General features: G+C 41.6%; 1 protein-coding gene across 1 annotated transcript; it reads left to right on the top strand.

Annotated features, from left to right (window-relative positions):
• Window positions 1-15,603: 15,603 nt before the first annotated feature.
• On the top strand, window positions 15,604-17,169 carry Twist1 (twist family bHLH transcription factor 1). Its single transcript, XM_051175104.1, has 2 exons — window positions 15,604-16,397; window positions 16,900-17,169. Exon 1 carries the CDS (start codon window positions 15,742-15,744, stop codon window positions 16,354-16,356), a length of 615 nt encoding a protein of 204 aa, XP_051031061.1. The 5' UTR covers window positions 15,604-15,741; the 3' UTR covers window positions 16,357-16,397; window positions 16,900-17,169.
• The last annotated feature ends 4,539 nt before the right edge of the window (window positions 17,170-21,708 follow it).

The raw sequence follows: 21,708 nt of genomic DNA, 5'->3' as shown, positions 1-21,708 counted from the left end.
GAGCTATACATTTAACTGATTTCTGTAGATGCTGAATAGAAGATGTTGGATAATTATTCATTTGAGTTATGAGGGTAGAAGAAATATAGTTAACATGTAAATCCAGCATTGCTTTAAATGCCTATCAACTGAGACAATCAGAAAAACCAACAATAATAGACTGAATAATATGATCCCATAGCTATTATAACATACAGACTGTGAGCAGAGGCAAAAGACTAAATCCTATCTTCAGAACTCACTAAGCAAAGGGCCTGCTGCTAAGTGTAGTAGCTAAGAATGCTAGTTATCTACCAGTAGAAATGGTGACTGATATTAGTCACCTCCCCATTACTATAACAAACTCCACAGATCAATTTATGCACCCAGCTAGAAAGATCACATTGAAATTGGCACGAGGAAGGAGGTGTTACATGCAATGGCCTTTACCCCACTCCAGTTCACTGTACACCTCAGTTCGTCTCTGTACCCAAAGCACTATTCAGGTGCTTCAGAGGGTGACAACAATCTAATGATATAAAATGGTGACAAATTTAACACACTTAAATCATTTATGTAGTGACTCTTCTCTCCTTGGCAACACAGAATTAGGTTACTAGTGTTGAACTGATGGTAACTGAATGGTTTATCGTTACAATTACACCCTGCCTCCAATTGGGTCAGGAAAGCATTCTAACTGAATATATTTTCCATTTAAGATTTTCAAGGACATAGTAATTTTCTTGAGAGAATATCACTTTATTTACAGCCTAACTGATCATAGTTTATGATCAAGTTTCAATTTATAAGAATTTCAATCCCCTTCTCAACAACTTTCCATTTCTCAACTTTAAAAAATGTATGTTCTGAAGATCATTAGAATATATATTGTTTTAAGTGCTGAAAAACTACAAAGCATTTATCCATACCAGCAGAGGAAAAAATTTCCTTTCATGAAATTATTTTCAGTAAATCATTTTACCACCATATCCTAAACATATGTAAAAGAAATTATGTTTTTAAAAAGACCAACTGTAAAAATAATGTAATATATATATATATATATATATATATATATATATTATCAAATTATACCTGTCACTCAGATATTTGGTGTTTATTTCCTCATGAGCCTAAGGAAGAAAAACACCTTTCAATTCACTACCAGTAATACCTGGTCTTCCTCTGGACAGTGTGTGTGCATGTGACTATGTGCGTGTGTATACTCATGTTTGTGTTTTTCCTTATAAATACCATGATTCTTCTTTCCCTTTTGTTTCAAGCACAAAGTATAACATATATCGGGGGGAAACAGTGGCTTTCTTGACCATATTTTCATACACATGTGGAGTGTACATCATTTTTTCACCCTATTTTCCTCTCTTGCCCCCACTCTCCCACTCTCACTTTTTCCCTTCCTCTTCCCAAATCATCCCTCTTCAAACGTCGTGCCTTGAAAAAAAAAATCTAGATTCTCCCTATGACAGAAGATATGGAGTGTTCGCCTTTATGGATCTGGCTAATTTCACTTTACCCAATGATTCCATAAATTTTCTCTGACAATAATATACTTCAATTATTTAAATGTGAATAACACTCTGTGGTACGTATGCTGTGTTTTCTGTACTCACTGTTGGCACCTAGGTTAAACCTATAGCCGCACTACAGTTAATGGTGTTTGGATAAGCATGAACATGCATGGGTACCTTTGTGGTGTGCTGAACAGGACGTCTTTATATACTATACTCAGAAATGGTATCACTGAATCACACACCCTTTGCATCCGAGTAGTGGTGGATGAACTGCCATTCTGATTTCCATGGAGGCACTGTGTTTACAGTTTCATAAAAGAAGTACAGGAGATGTTTTCTCCCAGTGGCCTCAGTAGCACTTTCAAGAGTTATTTTGAAGGTGAAATCAAATTGATTTGAAATATAAAGCATGACAGAATATCTGTGCTGTTGTCTGTATTTACTTTGTGTAGTGGAACTGTGTATAGTGAAATTCACCCAAACGTATATGTTGTGTTTCGGCCAGTTACTTCTAACATTCTTGGCATATAATTCCCTTAGATAATCAGAAAGTGGGTATAAGCACAGTGTCCTCCTCCCCCGTGTCCTTGCTAGTACTTTTTGTTTTGCTTTTGTTTTCTCTATGATAGGAATGTTGATCTGGGTAACACAGAATCTTGACATAGTTTTGATTTGTACTTCCATAATGACCATAATTACATTTATATTAAGGAGACACAAAAGGTACATTTTTAACATATTCTTTTGAATTATTTTCTAGTTTGTTTTTCTATCTATGAACTGTATATATGTTATTTTGATTTTTGTTGCTGAGATTATACACCATCTAGATATTAGTTCCCTGACAGTATGTAATGCGATCAACAGTTCCTTCCCATTCTGCAGACTGTCGCAGTGCTTTGCTTGGTTCCTTTGCTGTGCAGAATCTTTATAATTTCATACAATCTCACTTGTCAGTTCCTACTATTATTTGCTTAGCTACTGGATTCCCTGTTCACAAAGGCATTGTCTATGTCGAGATCTTCAAGTATTTTCCCTGTTTCCCTCAAGTAGTTGGAAAGTTTTGGGTCTTACATGAAAGTCTTTGACCTGTTCAGAATTCAGTTTTACAGATGTGAGAGATGGCAATCTGGTTTCATTCCTCCACGTGTGGATTTCCAGTCTTACTTGCACCATCTGTTAACAAGGCTATCCTTTTGACAATGGATGCTCTTAACCTCTTTGTTGAGAATCAGATGGCAGTAGCTGCATATCTGCTCTATTCACTTAATCAATCCACCTGTTTTTGTGCTGTATCCAGTATCTACCTCAGTAGTATATTTGATATCAGGTATTCGGATGCTTGAAGCACTGCTCTTTTTCTTCGGGGACTGCTCTAGCTATTCAGCATCTGTTTTAGGGTTTGTTTTTCTATTTCTATTGTCTATGCTATTGAAAACTTGATAGGAATTGTTCTGAAACTGCTTCTGGCAGTACAGTCATTTTCACAGTATTAGTTCTAACAATCTGTGAAAACCCATCTTCTAGAGCTTTCTCTTCCTTTCTTTACTCTTCATCATGAGGGTCTTTCACCCCCCTGGTCACATTTGTCTATCTTGATATTTTGATAATATGAGAATGGGATTGTTTTCATGTTTTTTTCCATTTTTAAAAATCATCTCTATTTTAAGTGTTTCTATGTTTTGCCTGCATGTGTATCTAAGCATCACATGCATGCCTGGTCCACATGAAGTAAGCCATCAGATGCCCTGCTACTATAATTACTAATGGTTTTAAGATGTTACTTGGGTGCAAGAAATCCAACCCATGTCCTATGGAAGAGGAACGAGGGATCTTCACTGCTTAACTATCTCTCCATTCCCAAATATTTATTTATTTGGTGTGTATGTGTGCACGCCTGTGTGTATGTCTGTATATCACATGTAAGCAAGGGCCCTAAAATGTGAGAAGAGTGTGTCAGATCTTATGGAACTGTATTGTGAGCCATCATGCAGGTTCTTGGACCCCAATCTAGGTCTTCTATAGAAACAGAAAGTTTTTTTGCATAATTTATATAATTTATTATGTATATTATAATTTAAAATACATTTTCTTTTTTATTTTTTATTTTTATTTTACATATCGATCACAGTTCCCTCTTCCCTCCTCCCTTCCTCTCTCCCTCCCTCCCTCTTTTCCCCCTCACATCTAAATCTGTCAAGTCATTTGAAGTAGGGACTAGGACTTCTCTCCTGTCTCTAGGTTAAGGGAGTATCCCTCCATGGGGGATGTGTCCACAAGGTCCTTTTGTGCACCAGGAATACATCCTGGTTCCACTGTCTGAGGTCCCTTACACTGCTCAGGCCTTCTAGCTGAGCCCAATATTCAGGGGGTCTGAGTCAGTCCCATTCTGGACTCCCAGCTATCAGTCTGGGGGACTGTTAGCTCCTCTTTGCTCAGGTCAGCTGTCTCTATGTGTTTCTGAAGCATGGTCTTGTCCTCCCTCAATGCATCTGGATTCTAGTTTGGCTCAGTGTTTAGTTGTGGGTCTTTGCTTTTGTTTCCAACAGGTACTAGATGAGGGTTCCATGATGGTGGATAAGTTAATCATTGATCTCATTATCAGGGAAGGGCATTTATGGGAGCTTTTTCACTGTTGCTCAAATTGTTAGATGGAGTCAGTCTTGTAGGTCTCTGGAAATTTCTTTAGGTTCAGTTTTCTCTTCAGTCCTATAATGGATCCCTCTCTCCCTTCCCCCCCTCCTGTCTTCTATTCCTCCCCTGACTCAATCTTCAGAAAGTGTTTTTAACTTCAGAACTCCCTATTTCAAAAGGTAGATTTGTTTTTTTGTTTTTGTTGTTGTTTTGTTTTGTTTCTTCACACAGAGTCTCACTGTATAGTTCTAACTAACTAGAAACATGCTATTTTGAGGAAGCTAGCCCACAAATCGAAGTAGTCTACCTAACTTTACCTTCCATGTACTGGGATTAAAGGCATGTACCACCACATACAATCTTTTTTTTTTTTTTTTTAACTATGTATGCCCCTTTTTGGTATATAGGAAAGTTATTGGAATTTGTTATTTTTATCACTAAAATTCCCTATCAAGACTAAAAGTTTTCTTATTGTCACCTTAGTATATTTTAAATACAGACTCTTATAACATGGAAAATAAATCTCAATAATGATTAAGAATATAAAAATCACTATATTTTGCTCATATTTTCTATTAGACTTCTTAGGGTCAATATCTTATTTACTACCACAAAACATATAAGACAATGCATGCATATTTTGCTGCTAATTCAGCTAAGTCTTTATGCATGCTTTTTTCTTTTTTTACTTAAAATACATATCTTCCTCAGCTTGCAGGAGTTAAGTACACAATTATAGGTAAATATTTTCTAAGATTTTCTTTCCAAAAAATGTCATGTTTTCTTTTGCATTTAATGTCAGTTTTAACACTTGGTTAGACTTTAATTTCTGTGTTTGTTTGACTGCTCATCATAGTCCTTGGAAGCATTTTTCCCAATAATAGAAAAATATTGTTTTTTTAGGTTTTTTCTTTGTTTGTTTGTTTTTTATGTTTGTTCCTTTCACACTTGTTACTGATGCAGTACTGTGTAGTCTTGGCTGGAATTCAACACTGGAATACAACATACATTTAACATTTGCTCTGAGAACACCCAAGTTGCTTGATTTTCATTTTCCTAGAAAATTTTATTTTTAGATTCTTTTATATTAACTAATCTTTAATGATAGTCTTGGAACATTTATGGCTATGAATCTGCTTTCACCAGGGTATGGTATAGTTCTAATTCATGAATGCTATTGTAGTTCTCTAACTTTGAATGACTTTTCCTAATATTTCTTTTATTATTATTATTATTTCTAATTTTGTTCTCACTTGTTCTTAGGAAAATGAATTTTCTCTAATTTCTTGACCATTATCCAGCTTAAAATTGTAATCTCTTTATTAATTCCTATGGCCCTCTTCTGCTTCACATTTTCCATCATAGTAATCAAAGTATTCTGGTATTTTTAACCTTCATCTCTTCTAAACAGTCACTCCCATGATACTCTCCCAGTTGCATAGCTTAAAATGTTATTTCTATGCTAATGAATTCCAAATTTTCTCTCTAGTCCAGACCTCTCACACAAACTTCAGACTCACATATCCAACTGCCTGTCCAACAATTCCACTTGGATTTCTAGCTGACAACTCAAATTTAACATGTCTGAAGTTGAAATGTCTCCCTGAAATGTGTTCCATCCACAGCGTTCTCCATTTCGGGGGTTGCCAGCATCCCCCTTTCTGTTGCTCAGATCAAAACTCTTGAGTTGACTTTGATTCTTCTCCCTCACACGGTTTATCTTTAGTGGATACTGTTGGCTCTGACTTCAAAATATATAGAGACTCTAACCACATTTGGAAAAACTCCAATTCCACCAATGCCACTCAAATTCAAGTCAGAATCATTTCTGACCTAAATTGTGACAACAGCCTCCTAACCTGAATCTTTGTTCTCACAAGAAGATGCTCATACATGTCACCGACATGGTCTGCTTACTTTGTCAGCATCAGTTTCATTGCAGAATTGGTGTTTTAGCGCTTAAAAGACTGCTCTCTTATTCTAATCCCCAAAGCCATTTAGACATGGACAGTTCACTTAGGATTTGCTTCCAAGTTTTGCTACTTTTTGTTGTACATAGTATAAGGTTTGTTTGTTTGTTTTCAACTACATAGTAGAAAGACCCTCTTCCTTTTCCAGCCCCTGGGTCAATGACTTTACCTTCTTCTCCGCAAAGAACATAAAGTGGCAGATTGGTAGACTGTTCACATTTTATTGTAGTTCTTTTTTACCTCCTCAATATTTGCCTCTGTGATTTCTTTCTAGTGCTATAACACAAAATATGGTACTCTCCTAGTCATTCATGATAAAAAGAAAGTGGGTGAGCATGGCCAGATGTATTTACTGAGTCACTTAGAATATGAATAAGGGATGCTTTCAAAGTTGGGAAGAAAATGCTACCATGAAGAAGCTAAAATTTCCATGGAGACTGCTTTTCATCATTGTGGATATCTTGTTTTCCAAGTCTACACCGTATATGATTTCTAGTCCATGGAGAGATGACTACTAAGCATAACCACATTTAAACAAGCTCATTATAGGGAAGCAGACTGCTGACTAGTGCTTTGCTCTAAGTTCATATCTGATAGTGAAATCAAAGCATAACCTGTATTTGATAGGAACATCAAAGAGCTCCAATATCTTCCAATAAACACAAACATGAACACTGAGACAAGACCACTGAGTTCTTATTTGCTCACTATCTCACTGCCCTCTGGTTAGAATGAATTTCATAACAGAACCAAACAGCTTCAATCATACTAAGTAGAGACACTTTGAGAAATAACAGAGCCTAGTGCTGAAAGCTCTCCTTTGCCTACTTTCTTCCTAGCTTTCCAGTGGACACTTCTAGTATTTTAGACCTTTTCAGTCTTCTTCAATAGCCCAGAGTCTCTCCTGTCCAGAGTGATGTGTCATATGATTTAATTAATTCATGTAGGCTGGAGATTGGATGCGGTAGTTACTGTTTGTTTAAAATACACAGGCCCTTAGTTCAACCCCTGGAACAAAAAACAATAAAACAAATATGAAAACAACCCCAAACAAAACTAAAGTGAATGTACTCATGGTCTAGAGAAGCCCAAGGTTTACCATATCAAGCATTTTTTTACATTTTAATGCAAATGCTAAAGTGAGAAATACCAGTACCATGCTAATAAGTTACCAATGATATATTTAAAGCATGGGCCATAGGGAGGAACCTCCTTCTGGCCTAATTCAAGCTGCCTCATTGCATATATTACTCATGTCTGGCACAAAACTTTATGTCGAACTGGCTTCAGGCAGTGTCCACAACCAAAAGAAACCTCATCATCATTAGTTTGGAAAATGTTCTCAGCTTTCTGATGTGAACAAGTCACAGAGTTAGAAACAGCCAGAGAGTTATTTTTGTTGTTGTTGGGTTTTTGTTTTGTTTTGTTTTATTGTTCGTTTTTGTTTTAATCATTACAAAACTTTCTATTCAGACGAGGTATTTATGAAATCTTTCAAGTGAAATCAGCATTCTGTAATCATGCAATTGTTTCATTTTATGTCAGAAGGAATGAAATGTTGAATGGTACCTCACTACTCCCAAACTTAGTTCATATTCTATCCAACTATCCATGAGAAACCATGGATGCACATGGCCCTGCTTCCTCTACTCATTCCTCAAAACTAAAGCTTGGCTGGATGTCTTTCAGGAAGATTTCAATATTTGCTTACTATCTTATTTATAAGTATCAATTTCTGCTGAAGAAGACACAAACACACACACAGGGTGAGACATAAGATTGGATCAGAAACAAGTAGCTTGAAGAGCATCTTAAACAGTGGGAATTGTGTATGGTGGTATATTATTTATGATTTATTAAATCTTGCCTGAGGATCTAGAAAACAAAGTCAGCCCCAAGCTATAGAGATAAGACAGTGGTGATACACACCCTTTAATTCCAGTAACCAGAAGCTAGAAGGTGATGGTACAAACCTTTGATATTAGGACTCAGAATTAATAAGTAAATGGATCTCTGTGAGTCCAAGGCCACCCACATCTATACAAGATTGATCCCGTCCTAAAAACAAATAGCACACACAAAGATGATTTCATCACTTGGGTTTACAAGCCTTTAATCCCAACACTAGAGGAGTCTAAAAGATAAGAGCAGGGTCTTAAGTAGTCAGTATCAGTTATTAATTTTCCAGACATATTGAAAAGAGAAAGACACTGAAATCTCAGATTTCTCAAGCCACAAGGAGGAGAGGCAGCAATCTAAGGTTTGGTGGAGCCAGGATCGACTTCCAGTCTGAGGTAGAGTAAGATCTAGTGGCTAGCTGCTTCACTTTTCGGGTCTTTATCTTGAAGCTTGAATCCCAGTATCAGTCTCTGGGTCTTTTATACAGTCATTCAACAGCTGTGGGTACCCAAAATTAGAAGGGGGATAAAGACCAAGGGGCATCAAATAATCATAAACTCAATAACAAATGTTTATTTATGAGGAAATTGTTTAAGCACTGTGTCACAAATAGGCCCTCTGATAGTGGCATCAAATCTGTCTAACTTGACTCCAGGCCAAGGTAGAAATGTAGAAGCAGAGCCTTGTCAGGCTGTGCCAAGCCCTAGCTGTAGACAAAAGCGTGCCTGCCTTGTCTCTGTAGAGCAGCTGCACATCAGCTCTAGTCACACCTCATCCGTGCTTGTCCTTCACTTTGGACCTCTCAAGCACACAGCCAATAGGAAATGCTGATACAGAAAAGAAAGGGGGAAAGCCACACGTACAGTCATATAGTCCTTCCTGCCCATAACCTACCCTAGAATGCCCAGTAACAATGCTGGAGATTCCCCTTCATGCTGTATGTTTCAAATTGACTCAGTAAGCAGTGTGTCACACCTTTTGTACATCAGTTTGATCTCTGAAGTTTTCTTCACCTTTCTGGGAAAGCCTTCCTAGGGAGGCTGCCAGTGCATTAAGGAAATTCCCAAATGCATGAATCATCCATATTGTCTCAGTCCAGGATCAGGGATCTTTCTAGGCACTCTTTGCAAATATATATTAAAAAATTTTTACTTCCTCATTTGCTTAAATCACATTTTATTTTCCATCCCTCTGTGACTTGCTTGACATTGAGAGTAATATAATTGAGTCATCAACAGCTACCGAGGAACCAACACTGCAGTTAATGGGTCCCAGTGTGAACCAGAATTGAAGTCTAGGATATACTTTTAAGAGAGCCAGAACCTGACAGTGTCTGATGTTCTCCAACAGACTGAATGAGAACAAGCCTCATCTATCTAAGCTCTGTCTAGGAAGGTGAAGATACTAAGCCACACTCACTGTAGAAAGATCATCTAACTTTGCCCCTATAGTGCAAGTCCAACAGAAAATAACCAAGGGCTTAGGGGGTCTAAGTAACTGCTATGGGAACTCTGAAATTATATCACAGTTAATAGCATTTTCAGTGAAGTAATGACATCATCATTCATTCCCTCAAAAGAAATGTGCCTTGAGATCCAGTAATGTCAACATAGTACCACGTTCATTCTAATATAACAGAAACCATACCCAGTAGATGAAAAACATCAATAATTATGTTTAATAGTCTTCTAACCTGTCTTACTTTCTTATAATGTCTTCAACATCAATTGGGATTTTTACTTCTTAACTAAATGTCTCTACCAAAGGCTAGGAAAATACTTGAAATGATGCCTTTGAACAAATACCAATCTACCTACATAATATGGGTGTTCTACTATGTCAATGTATCTATTCCTTCCTTGTTACTGGGAAATTTTGCACTTGCCTTCCACATGTAAGTGCCAGTCTGTTTCTCCTTTGTCCTAGCTGTCATCCTACCTTCCCTTTCCAGATTCTGTACCATCTATCTTAATTTCTTCATTGTTTTTCTGATTTGCTTTCATCTTCTCTTGCTTTTTTTCTTTTTATAGGTCTTTGTTCCATTGCTCAGTACCTAGAGCAAAGAATCAGTAATATTATGAGTATCTGTAGGAAAATGCAAACACAAAGTAAGAGTTGAAAAAATGAGTATCTAGAGATTCCCCAGCCCTGATGTCATTAAAACACACCAACATAATGCAAATCTTCAAAAGAAAAAAAAAAAACAAGATGCATTCATTAGTTTATAAAGTAAATTAATCAACAGCTATAAAACCTTTTAAAACAGGTTCTCTCTGTTCTCCCAAGGTATCTTTAAACTTCCAACCCTCTTGTTACCACTTACAGAGTGTAGGAAATATTATAGATGTGTGTCACTCATCTGGTCTCGGGTCATTTCTAGAGAAGGGAGGGGATAAGGGAAGGAACACGTTTAGCAAACATTGTGTATAATTATTTTGCACAAGTATAGAGAACAAATATCCTAAGTATATCCTAATCTTTGCAAAATAATTTTATTTACCTAACATGTGCATTAACAAGTTATAAAAAAAATGTATTAATATACCTTCCCATGTAAAGGCATTGCAAATTCAGTCAAGGGAAATTTTTGTTGAGACAGTATCTTGCTATAGTGCAGTGGCTGGCCTAGCATATACCACACAGCTCATCCTAGCCTTGAACTCTAAGCAATTCTTCCATCTCTACCTTGAAGGTATTGGGATTTTAAGCATACACCAACACACCCAGCTAAGAATTTTGAAATGCTCACATGACTCTTAGAAACTTTTCTGTTATTAAACATTGCTCGAAAAAATAGAGGTCATCAATTGTTTTGCACAAATTCTGTCAAATGTAACATTTTTCCTTAACTACAACACTAAAGTTTTCACATTTGCCATAAATGTATAATTTCCTCCAAGTTTCACAATAAGGGGAGAATAAATAAAAACACCTAAGGTTGAAGATTAACTTAATTTATGCTTTTAAAAATTAATAAAAGTGATACCGAATAACTAGACATCTGTAAAATGACATTCATTGATTGCTAGTTTTGCTGTTGTTACTCTTTCTTCTGTAAACTTTAGGCAAAGTTCCTAGGAAATTGTGTCCTCTTGTGGTCACTGGCAAAAACAACATGTTATCTTCAGGAAGAACCAAATCCTATAATGTGAATGGATTTAAGGGCTCAGGAAAAACCATGTGTTGGTGGGGGAAGTCCCAGAGAGAAGAGAGGTAAAAGTTATGGATAACCAAAAAGGAAAACTAAGCTGGAAATTAAAAAAAAAGCAGTACACATTGTCTGATTCTGTTTAAATTGCTTAGCTTCAGATGGCTTAAGATACGTAAATAGTATACAGCAGGATTGTGATCAAGGTAAGATGTTCCCAGGAGTTTTGTATTTCATACGGGGTTTTCTTCATTTATCAGAGCAACTTGAAAATAACTAAGAAGTTAGGGAATGTGTATTTCAGTCAGGTCAACCAGCAGTGAGATGTGATACTAACCCTCCAAGCTGTATTTACCATAAGCCTACAAAGAATAAAATAAAGTCAAGGGGAAAGCATAGGATTCTATGTCTTTCCAGTATATACAAGTCTTAATCCCATCCTCATCTCAAATGAAATCTCAGATATTCTAATGATTAACATAGATTTCCGTTTTTATTTGCTCATTTGAGGAGTCCTTCAGTTTCTTATGCTTTTTAATTCTTTTCTCTGTACTTCAGGATTAAAACTTTCAAATTGTATAACTTTAGTTCCATGTTATCAGAGAAATTCAGAAAGATAAAAGTAGAATCAGATTCGTGAATTAGAATATCACCAGTGGGACAAAGATGCTCAAGCATCACCAAGGCTGTCAACAAACCAAGAGTGATTGCTGGTGCTGATGTAGAGTTTATACTACATTGTAATACCAAGCTGGGAAATTCCTGTAGAATATCCAAAACAAGATGAAATCTAAGATGCACAACCTCATCTGAGACCTATTCATCTGTAGTCTTCCAATGTACACCCTTCTGCAGGAGGATTCCCATGCTTCCCCTAAGCAATTCAAAAGCCCAGTCATTTGTCATCTAAAGACTGAGGAGAAATGACTACAGAGTCACTGAGCAAACCCAAAATTGCTAACAATTGTACAGTGAGTTTCTTTTCCTTATCTCAAAGTATTTGTAACTGACAAAAAAAAAAAAAAAAAAAAAAAAAAAAAAAAGAAACAATGCCAGTGCACAATGAAAATGTAAGGATAATTACAGAGATGCAGTGTGTGCCCAGCATGAGATTTTTCGTTTTTGATTTTGTTTGTTTTTCTGTTTTCTTTTTATAAGCATTTCTCAGGAAGAATCGCATGCCAAATCTGCAGTCTGAGAGCAAAGCTCTTGTGAAATCTCCAAGTGCAAAAGGCCTTTGTTGTTTTCAGTGAACATTTTGGGGGACCTTGCCTGTTTCTGAAGTCCACAAAGTGAATTAGATCCTAATTAACCTATCATTTCCCAGTCCCCAGCTGATGTTAAGTTCACAGAAGCCTTAAAGGGGAGATGGAAAACTGTTTTACATAAAAGACCAAAATCATGGTTTCAAAATAAAGGCAACTCTCTTATGTTAAGCTGAAACACTGTGCAAATCGCAATCACTGTCACAACGGTGAGATATTCAGGATTGTATCAGACTTGTGAGCAAATAGAGGACTCAGCTTTATCCAGCAAGGACAGGAAAGTCGGTCAGTGAAATGTGACAATGAACTGCACCTAACAGACAAAGCAGCCCACTTCCGCTTGTCACCATTTGCACACAGATTATCAAGCCCTAGATACTGTTGAGTTCATTCTCCTTGAAAGGTACCACCTTTGGCTCAGAATGTAAATCCCAGCCCCACGTAACAAGTACTTCCATGCTGGGTGCCTCTGAATGAGTTCAAGAGAAATTTCTACTCAGAACTCAAACGATTTCCTTGTGACCCTGTTCAAAAAATCCCACGTCAAAGATGGATCTGGTTAGGCCATTCTTTTCAAATATTCTTCTAAACACTGCCTTCAAGAGTTTTGCCTAAGCCCCCAGGGTTGGGAGTGGGTGGTCCAACCCAGTGCAGCAGCAGAGCGGACTTGCAGATTGGAAGGCTTGATAAAGGTACACTTGCTAATGACCTCTGCTCCGCAGAGAGGTGAACTGTTTCTCCACACCCGGTCCAACCTTTCCTCTCTCAACACTTCCCCTCTGAAATAGCCTCCCCCACTCCGTCTCTTTCCTCCCCATCCTCCTTAGCCATGTCCTATCATTCATTCTTTTTGTATTATTTATAATACTCAGCCAATGGAGAAAAAATAAAATTTAAGGTTGATATTACCAAAGGGAAACTCAAAATAGCTAAAATGTCACCTTCTAAAAGATAGTTGCGGGATACTCTGCAATTCGAATATTTAGAAAGCAGGATGCTTGGTAGAGAATGAGGTAAAATTTCTCCCCGTGTTTGGTTTCCAAGAGATAAATTCTTGTCGGTGGAAGATACAAATGCAGGAGTGGCTTTATTTTGAGAAGAATTGGCTACGAGCTATTAAAATTAAGTGGAGGTCAAGTAGAATCTGGTTTTCAGCCAGGCTGTCATTTTAAAATATGGCAGCAGCGGGCGGGGCAGTCCAGTTGGCACGATGTGGTCATTGTCTCCGGATATCTGTAAAAGCGGGGGAAAGGCAACCCGAGGAGTTCTCTACAACGGTGAAAGCACAGTCAGGTTTACTGGTCTGGGGCAGATCTCCCCACAAAGGCTGAGCCCCAAGCATTCCACACTCCAGCGTTTCTGCGACCCAGCTGAAACTGAAGCTCAGCTTCAGCAGGACGCAGCCACGTGGCCTGCCCTGAAGCACAGGGTCTTCGGCCTCCAGCTTCTCAGGAAGTCGGTGGACGCGACCTTTGGTCCAAAGCCAAAAGGGGCACTTGCTTAGCTAGCATTTCCCCAGGGGATTGACCCAGGGAGTGGGGACTAGGAGCCTGGGCCAGGACCTCAGACAGTGAGCAGCAGGAGCTGGAGGCTCTCGTCTCCCTGCCTGTAAACTCTGCCTCTGAACTCTGGCTACTTACTACTGCCTTAGGATCCAGAATTGCATTTTTGAGTAAGAGGTCACATTGAATTGACCCCCTAAGTCTTCACCCTTAAAGCCCTGCAGGCTTCTCTCGTTTGCTGGTCCTCTTGTTGCTTATCAACCTCTCAGCTTCCAGTTTTCAAGAATCCTCTTTGGGGCTCTTGGGTTTTAATGGTATTGGGTAGAAATACTTGCATCACCAAACATGGCTGAATAATAAGAATGCATTGAGGCACGGGGAGAGCATAACCATTCATTCAACCTGCTAGGAAAGACGACTTGGGATTGAGCACTCTGGCCAGGCAGCCCTGGAAAGCATACTGTGTGCGCGCACACACACACACACCCCTCCGCTGCCGTCCGCCCCCAACACACCTTAAAATTCTCTACACTTACTACCCCAGGTTATGACTCAGAGCATAATTCAGGAGTAACGGTGATGAAATGGTCACTGGGCTCTTCCACTTTGGGCTTCAGTGTGGGGGATTGGGACCAACAGGAAGGCTGCTCAGCTCTCCCCTTGCCTTGCTCCCTTCCTAAGCCTGAAGCTTGTCTGGGTACAAGAAAGAACTTCAGCCTCCTTCCAGCACCATCGGAAGCAGTCTTTGGAGAGCAGGGAAACTTTAGATTGGGAAGCTGAAGCAGGAAAGGGGAGCCCAGCTGTTTCTCCAAGAGGGGTGAGACGGCAGACCGGGACACAGATCCACAGCCCCCGTGGCGGCGTGGCCACGTCTTCGGAACCGCCTTCGACCTCAGGGCCTGGCAGCAGTGGTGAATCCCTGGGGACTCGGGTTTTCCTCTACCTGACCATTGGATGGGCTATCGCCACGGATGACACTTTTCTTGCCACTCAGCCTGGGCCCCAGACACTCCCAACGGGTCCCGAGGACTTTGAGAGATCCTGGGAGGGTTGAGACATCATCCAGTGCCTCGAAGCCGCTTGCCACCACTGCTGTCACAGCCACTTCTTCGCTTAGGGCGGGGGTGGGGTGGGATGGGGGACAGAGGCAGTCACCTCTCTTCGCGATGCTGCGCTCGGGTGCGAGGGGGGCGCTAGGCGCGCGCTGGGGCGCGGAAGGAAATCGCCCCGCGTCCGCCTTAGGGGGGGGTTGAGAGAGTAGGGGGGCGGGCACAGGGGCCGTCCGTCCGGGCCAGGTCGGTTTTGAATGGTTAGGAGGACGAATTGTTAGACCCCGAGGAAGGGGGGCCGGGCCGGGGGAGTGGGGCTGGAAAGCGGAAACTTTCCTATAAAACTTCGAAAAGTCCCTCCTCCCCACGTCAGGCCAATGACACCGCTGCCCCCAAACTTTCCGCCCGCACGGAGGTATAAGAGCCGCCAAGCCCGCAGCCCGCGCCCAACTCCCAGACACCTCGCGGGCTCGCCAGCGCCGGCACGGGCTGCGCCAGGCCGATCGGGGCGCGCGTGCGGCCGTCGGGCGCCTTCTTTTTGGACCTCGGGGCCCTCCACACCGTCCCCTCCCCCGTCCGCCTCCCTCCCCGCCTCCAGCGCCCTCCCCGCGGAGGTCCCCCCCATCCCTCCTCCCTGCGTCCTCCGGGCCGCACCGCCCGGGCCGGCGCCGAGCGCGGGGAAGCTGGCGGGCTAAGGCACCCCGCTCCTCTGCTCTCCCCCCCCCCTCCCGGCTCCGCGAGGCCGCACGTCGCCGCCCGCGAGATGATGCAGGACGTGTCCAGCTCGCCAGTCTCGCCGGCCGACGACAGCCTGAGCAACAGCGAGGAGGAGCCGGACCGGCAGCAGCCGGCGAGCGGCAAGCGCGGGGCTCGCAAGCGGCGCAGCAGTCGACGCAGCGCGGGCGGCAGCGCGGGGCCCGGCGGGGCCACTGGCGGAGGCGTCGGAGGCGGCGACGAGCCGGGCAGCCCGGCCCAGGGCAAGCGCGGCAAGAAATCTGCGGGCGGCGGCGGAGGCGGCGGCGCGGGCGGTGGCGGCGGCGGCGGCAGCAGCAGCGGGGGCGGGAGCCCGCAGTCGTACGAGGAGCTGCAGACGCAGCGGGTCATGGCCAACGTGCGGGAGCGCCAGCGCACGCAGTCCCTGAACGAGGCGTTCGCCGCGCTGCGCAAGATCATCCCTACGCTGCCCTCGGACAAGCTGAGCAAGATTCAGACCCTCAAACTGGCGGCCAGGTACATCGACTTCCTGTACCAGGTCCTGCAGAGCGACGAGCTGGACTCCAAGATGGCAAGCTGCAGCTATGTGGCCCACGAGCGGCTCAGCTACGCCTTCTCGGTCTGGAGGATGGAGGGGGCCTGGTCCATGTCTGCGTCCCACTAGCAGGCGGAGCTCCCCACCCCCTCGGCAGGCCGGAGACCTAGGTAAGGATCCACTCCAGGGTCGCTCGGGCCAGGCCTGGGCTCCCTGGCCACCTCGCCGCCACGCTGGGTTGTCCCCACTCTCCTCGATGCCCTCCACCTAGCCAGGCATCGCCACTTCATCCCACCCGTGGCTCTGGCAGGTAGTTCAGTCCCCACTGGGGGCACAGGTCCGCGTCGGGCAGACTGGGTGTGTGCTTGGGAGGGGTGAACGTGTGCGGGAGTGTGCGTGACAGAAAACTGAGAAAGTCGAGAGTAAGGGCCTTGTACCCAGAGCTAGCCCTCCCCCTTTCTTTCGTCTTTAAAATTCCCTTCTTCTTAAAACAAATGTTTCCAAATTCCACCCCCTCCTTTCCGCCCACCCACTTCCTCTTGCCCTTGGGCTGAAATCCTTCCAGGTTGTTCAGCGAAAATTCTCGCTGGTAGTGATAACAGGGCTTAGTGGTCTGAGAAAACAGCCACAGACATACACAATAACCAACTTTCCCCTTCTGGGTTTTTGCAGATGTCATTGTTTCCAGAGAAGGAGAAAATGGACAGTCTAGAGAACTCTGGAGCTGGATAACTAAAAATAAATCTATATGACAAAGATTTTCTTGGAAATTAGAAGAGCAGAGACCAAATTCAAAAGAGTCGGGGCGTGGGGCACACTTTTAAAAGAGAAAGCCAGACAGGCCGGTGGACCGAGATTCCCAGAGAGGCACCACCCTCATACCTCTGCATTCTGATAGAAGTCTGAACCATTGTTTGTGCCCCCCACACACACACACACACTTTGACGAAGAATGTTTTATTTTATTTTTTTTCATGCATGCATTCTCAAGAGGTCGTGCCAATCAGCCACTGAGGGGAAAGGCATCATTGCGGACTTTCTCCATTTTTAAAATGATAACAATCAGAGGAATTTTAACAACACCTGTAGAAATAAAAAACGCTGGGATCAAACTGGCCTACAAAACCATAGTCAGTGAATTCCTTTTTTAAAAAAAAAAACTTCCTCTGAAGGAAAAGAAAACATAAAATACAAAAGACAACATTCTATTTATTTATTGATGACCCATGGTAAAATGCAAATAGATCCGGTGTCTAAATGCATTCATATTTTTATGACTGTTTTGTAAATATCTTTTGTATATTATTTTTCTGCAATAAATAAATATGATTGAAAAATTTTAAGAACTTTAAAGTTTGGTCTATACTTTAAAACTCAGAATTAAGTTGGTTTTAAATACTTGTTTAACTTTAGGGTATCAAGGAGAGAGTGGGACACTAATATAAACAAAGAAGGGAAAAACCTCAAATAAACCAGCTACTGACAGAGACAGCCATGCTATTTAAAGGACAGCTCTATTATTATTACAGCTTGGTGTTCAGCGGGGCTCACTGCCTCTCCACCTCTTAGGCTGAATTGAGCAGATTTGCTATTGCCTACCTCTTGCTTATAGTGGGAACTAAATCATTCAAACAATTTCTGTGAAGATTCCCAAAAAGGTTTATTTCTCTGAAAGGCCAATGTGCTAATGAAAACAATACATACATTACATGTATTATACTTCAAATGTGTAGAAAAACCTAATTGAGAGGGAGATTGCTATGTGATTTGTTTACCTCTTGAGTGAATGAATGATACCCAGTGCCATGCTGATTAAAAAGGAAAAGGTTTTGCTTTCCCCAAGGGAAACATGCTCCTGATACACACCTGAGAATACACAGCTGTGCAGTAAAAATAAATATCCAAATTGTAGGTGCCCTTGGTGAGTGCTAGAACAATTACATTGTTAAAGGCTACAGTTTTTCAGTCTTCAGTCAGTACCATGTACACACACACACACACACACACACACACACACAAACACCACATACTCACTCCTAAAGCTCTGTAAAACCAGGGCAGTTGGCACTGGATTACTGGATTTTTATTTCATTCAGGATATTTCTAAAACAAAAGCATCTGTTTTTAAAAAAAAAAAAAATGACTAAAATAGTGATTTTAAAAGTTAGGATTAAATTTTCATCAGTTTAACATAACCATATGTAAATAAGGGTATTTTCAAGTTGGAAATTATTGTGGTGCCTCATTCACACAATAATTCAAATAAGCTAATGTCTCCAAAAATGTTGCATTTGCTTAGCTAAGGTAGAGATTATTTTATTTCCTGGAGGTTTTTCTTTCCCTCTTCACACAACAGTACCAAATGCTGACATGAAAGCATTATAAATTAAGTATTGTGAATATTTTAGACACATTTTTATAAGGAGCCTGTAGTATTGAGTTACAGTAAAATATTAGTGAAAGTATGGGGAGTTACTGGTTTTTATTTTTCTATTCTGTTTTTAAAATTTTGGTTATCATTTACCTTACAGTGAAAAGAAAAGGTGATTCTGTGTGGTATATCTGTGGGATGACTGTGTACTGTAAATGTGTAAGATAGAATGTAAAGACAATGCCCCAAAAGGATGAGGGAGAAGACCAAGATGACAACTCTCTTGCATGAGTCATCCCATCATGTCCATTTTCCAGATGTTTTGGGGGAACTTCCATGTTCACTAGCCTGGTCTGACTATTGTTTCAGATGTCTTCAAGGATACCAGGATGGAAGCCACATGGCTAAGAAGGTAAATGCTACCCTAACTCTGGGTGTATAAGGTAGATGCTTCAAAAAAGAGTAGCTTTGCATTTGCTTTATCTCCACATTTGTTTTTTATAAAAGGAAACTGGGGAAAAGCAATCACCATATCGACACCCAGTAATAGGAAAATGAAGTAATATTTTCTCCTGGATTTTCATTGAAAAAGTAGTTTTATTTAAGCAAGGCGACTTTGTGGTGGGAATTGTCACCTAGAATGTAATGTCGAGCTTGCAAGGTTATGTCTACAATCTCACCTTCTCTAATGCAACATAAAAGGTTCCACTCTTCATATTAGAAACAACTTGTTTGTTCACCTGCCCCCATTACTCTCCTCTTATTCCGATGTTTTATTTTAGTTACCTTTGTTTAAAGTACATGTTGAATAGATTCAACTTGTTTCATGGTTTCATCGAGGAGGCTCTAGATCTTACCATGTAATGTGTCTAGACTCCTGTCTTTGTCCCCCAACCACAGTGCTTTGGCTTGGAGGAAGAATTGTGTTAAATGGTCTTCCATCTGAAGAAACAAATTTGTCTTTACTGTGAAGTTAGTTATTTTGTCTTGTTTTTAACTCTCTCTAATTGGTAAGCTTTGATAATAGCAGTAAGTGTGCTCATGCACACATTTTTGGATTCTGTGCATCTATGTGCTGGTTCAGCAGCGCACAGATAACCCAGGCACCACTGCAGATCCCTTACTCAAAGTACAACACATTAATAAAATAACCTCAGAAACTCTCACAACCTGTGTCCTTTCTTCCCACAGTCAAGACTGGCACAAGCTTCCTGCCCCTGGGGTCTTTGGGCTCATACTCATAAGGAAACTTTTTAAGGGACACTTGGCCTCTCACAAAAAAGTAGAGCATTTTGCACATTCCACGGTTTGGCAAAGTCAGAACTAGTTATTTTCTCTAGACCAGTATCAAGTTCTTCTCAGGCATATGATTTCACTTGAAGTCCTGCCCAGGAATCCTTCAAAGTGAGCATTTGTCCCGCTCTCATGATGTCAGGCGGTTTTCCCTGCATCTGTAATTTGAAGAAAAACAAACCTGCGGGGGGAACAAACGCCACGGAAACCCAAACAGAACTCCATAGGGAGCTGGGGTCTCACCTTCGTAGGGTGCACCAGAGGGGCACCGGCCGAGGATCCCCTGCGTGGGTGGCAGTCCGACCGGTACTGTGGAGAGAGTGTCAACGTCCGTCGCTGCCTTCTGTGGACGGTGCAGACCCACTGCTCTGGGGCTCTGGCCGCTGCTAGGGGGCCGCTGCGCCAAGTGTCAGCGGTAGCACCGCGAAGCAGCTACAGACACAGGCAATGGCCCAACCTCAAATTTCCAAAGACAGGCCCACATTAGTGACAAACTGGGGGTCGGGAAGGGAATCCCCAGGGGCCACTTTTCCAGAAATTTCTGCTAATGTGTCATAAGGAGTGCCCCACCCCCAGCCCCAGTGAAAGTGGAAGGAAAGCGCTCCCGCACAATGGAAGAAGCTGACTTCTTCCTTATTCTTAGTAGTGACAACTGCATTATTTCTCCGATTATCCTTGGAAACAAAACATCGAAAATACAGAGGGATTAATTTTCTGTGTTTAGAGGGCAGCAAAAGATCGACCTTGTAAACCGGGTACCGTATGCGTTTTTACATTCTCTTTTGTTTCAAGGCCCAAGTCGCAACCCCACTTAATGTTCTTAGCAATCAAAGCACAAATCCTTTGAAGAAGGTGTGTAATTGGAGTTTGAGGCACGTATGGAATTCCCAGATGTCTATAAAGTAAGAAGGAGCCTGTGGCAGGTCGCTGGAAGCTGGGGCGAGTTACAATCACTGAGAGGCTAGGAACTGTTTTATTTTTTTCTCCTTTGATAAAGTCCAGTGAATTAAGCATCGGGAAAGGTCGGAATGTGAGCATCGAATGTACGCATCTTCTTGTATCAAAGCCATACAACATGGCAAAAAGCACATGGTCAGAAAACCTCAAGGAAAACAGTCAATTACAGTGGGGATTTCATGGGCGCCCTGCAAGGAGATCATTTGGGGTTTGCTGCATCGTGGACCTTCAGTGGCTTCTTTATTGTTTACATGGACTATTTTTTGTTTTTTCTTTTCTGTCATACCCAAACTGGCAACTGTATCCTCGTTTTACTACATGTGATTTAGGCTGAAGCCAGGGGAAAAAAAAATCTTCAGATTGATTAGAAAAGGCAAAAAAACAAAAAATCAAAAACAAGCAAACAAACAAACAAACAAAAATAGTGCTAAAAGCATTCCTTCCAGAAGGCAGCCTTACTGGGGGAGGGGATATTGGGAGTGGAACCAGAGAAATAACATTTCTGTAAAACATGAGGCCTAAAGGTCTAACAGATAGAGAGACATGCTCCAGGAAAATACACCACCTTCAACTACCCTCTTTCTGGTTGAATGGAGGAATGTGAAGAGGACTAGGATCCGGCTGACGAAGCTGAATCCTAGTGTGAATTGTGCTTACAAGGCAGGTTTTGTTTTGTTGTTTTGTTTTTGGTCTGTATCTGAGATCAAAATAAGACTTTTCTCCCTGGGTTCAAGGCATTGCCCTCATCTACCTGGGGAGTGGAGCCCCAGGTAGGAGACTTCTGGATGTGTTGAAGAAATGGGCTGTGGCAAGGGCTGGCTGGCACTGGGAAGGGTCATTTGGGGGGGCATTTTGATTGT

Source organism: Phodopus roborovskii, unplaced genomic scaffold (assembly GCF_943737965.1).
Source record: "Phodopus roborovskii unplaced genomic scaffold, PHOROB, whole genome shotgun sequence".
NCBI classification, from domain to species: Eukaryota; Metazoa; Chordata; class Mammalia; order Rodentia; family Cricetidae; genus Phodopus; species Phodopus roborovskii.
The sequence above is the reverse complement of the archived record's forward strand: the minus strand, read 5'-3'. Positions and strand labels throughout refer to the sequence as shown.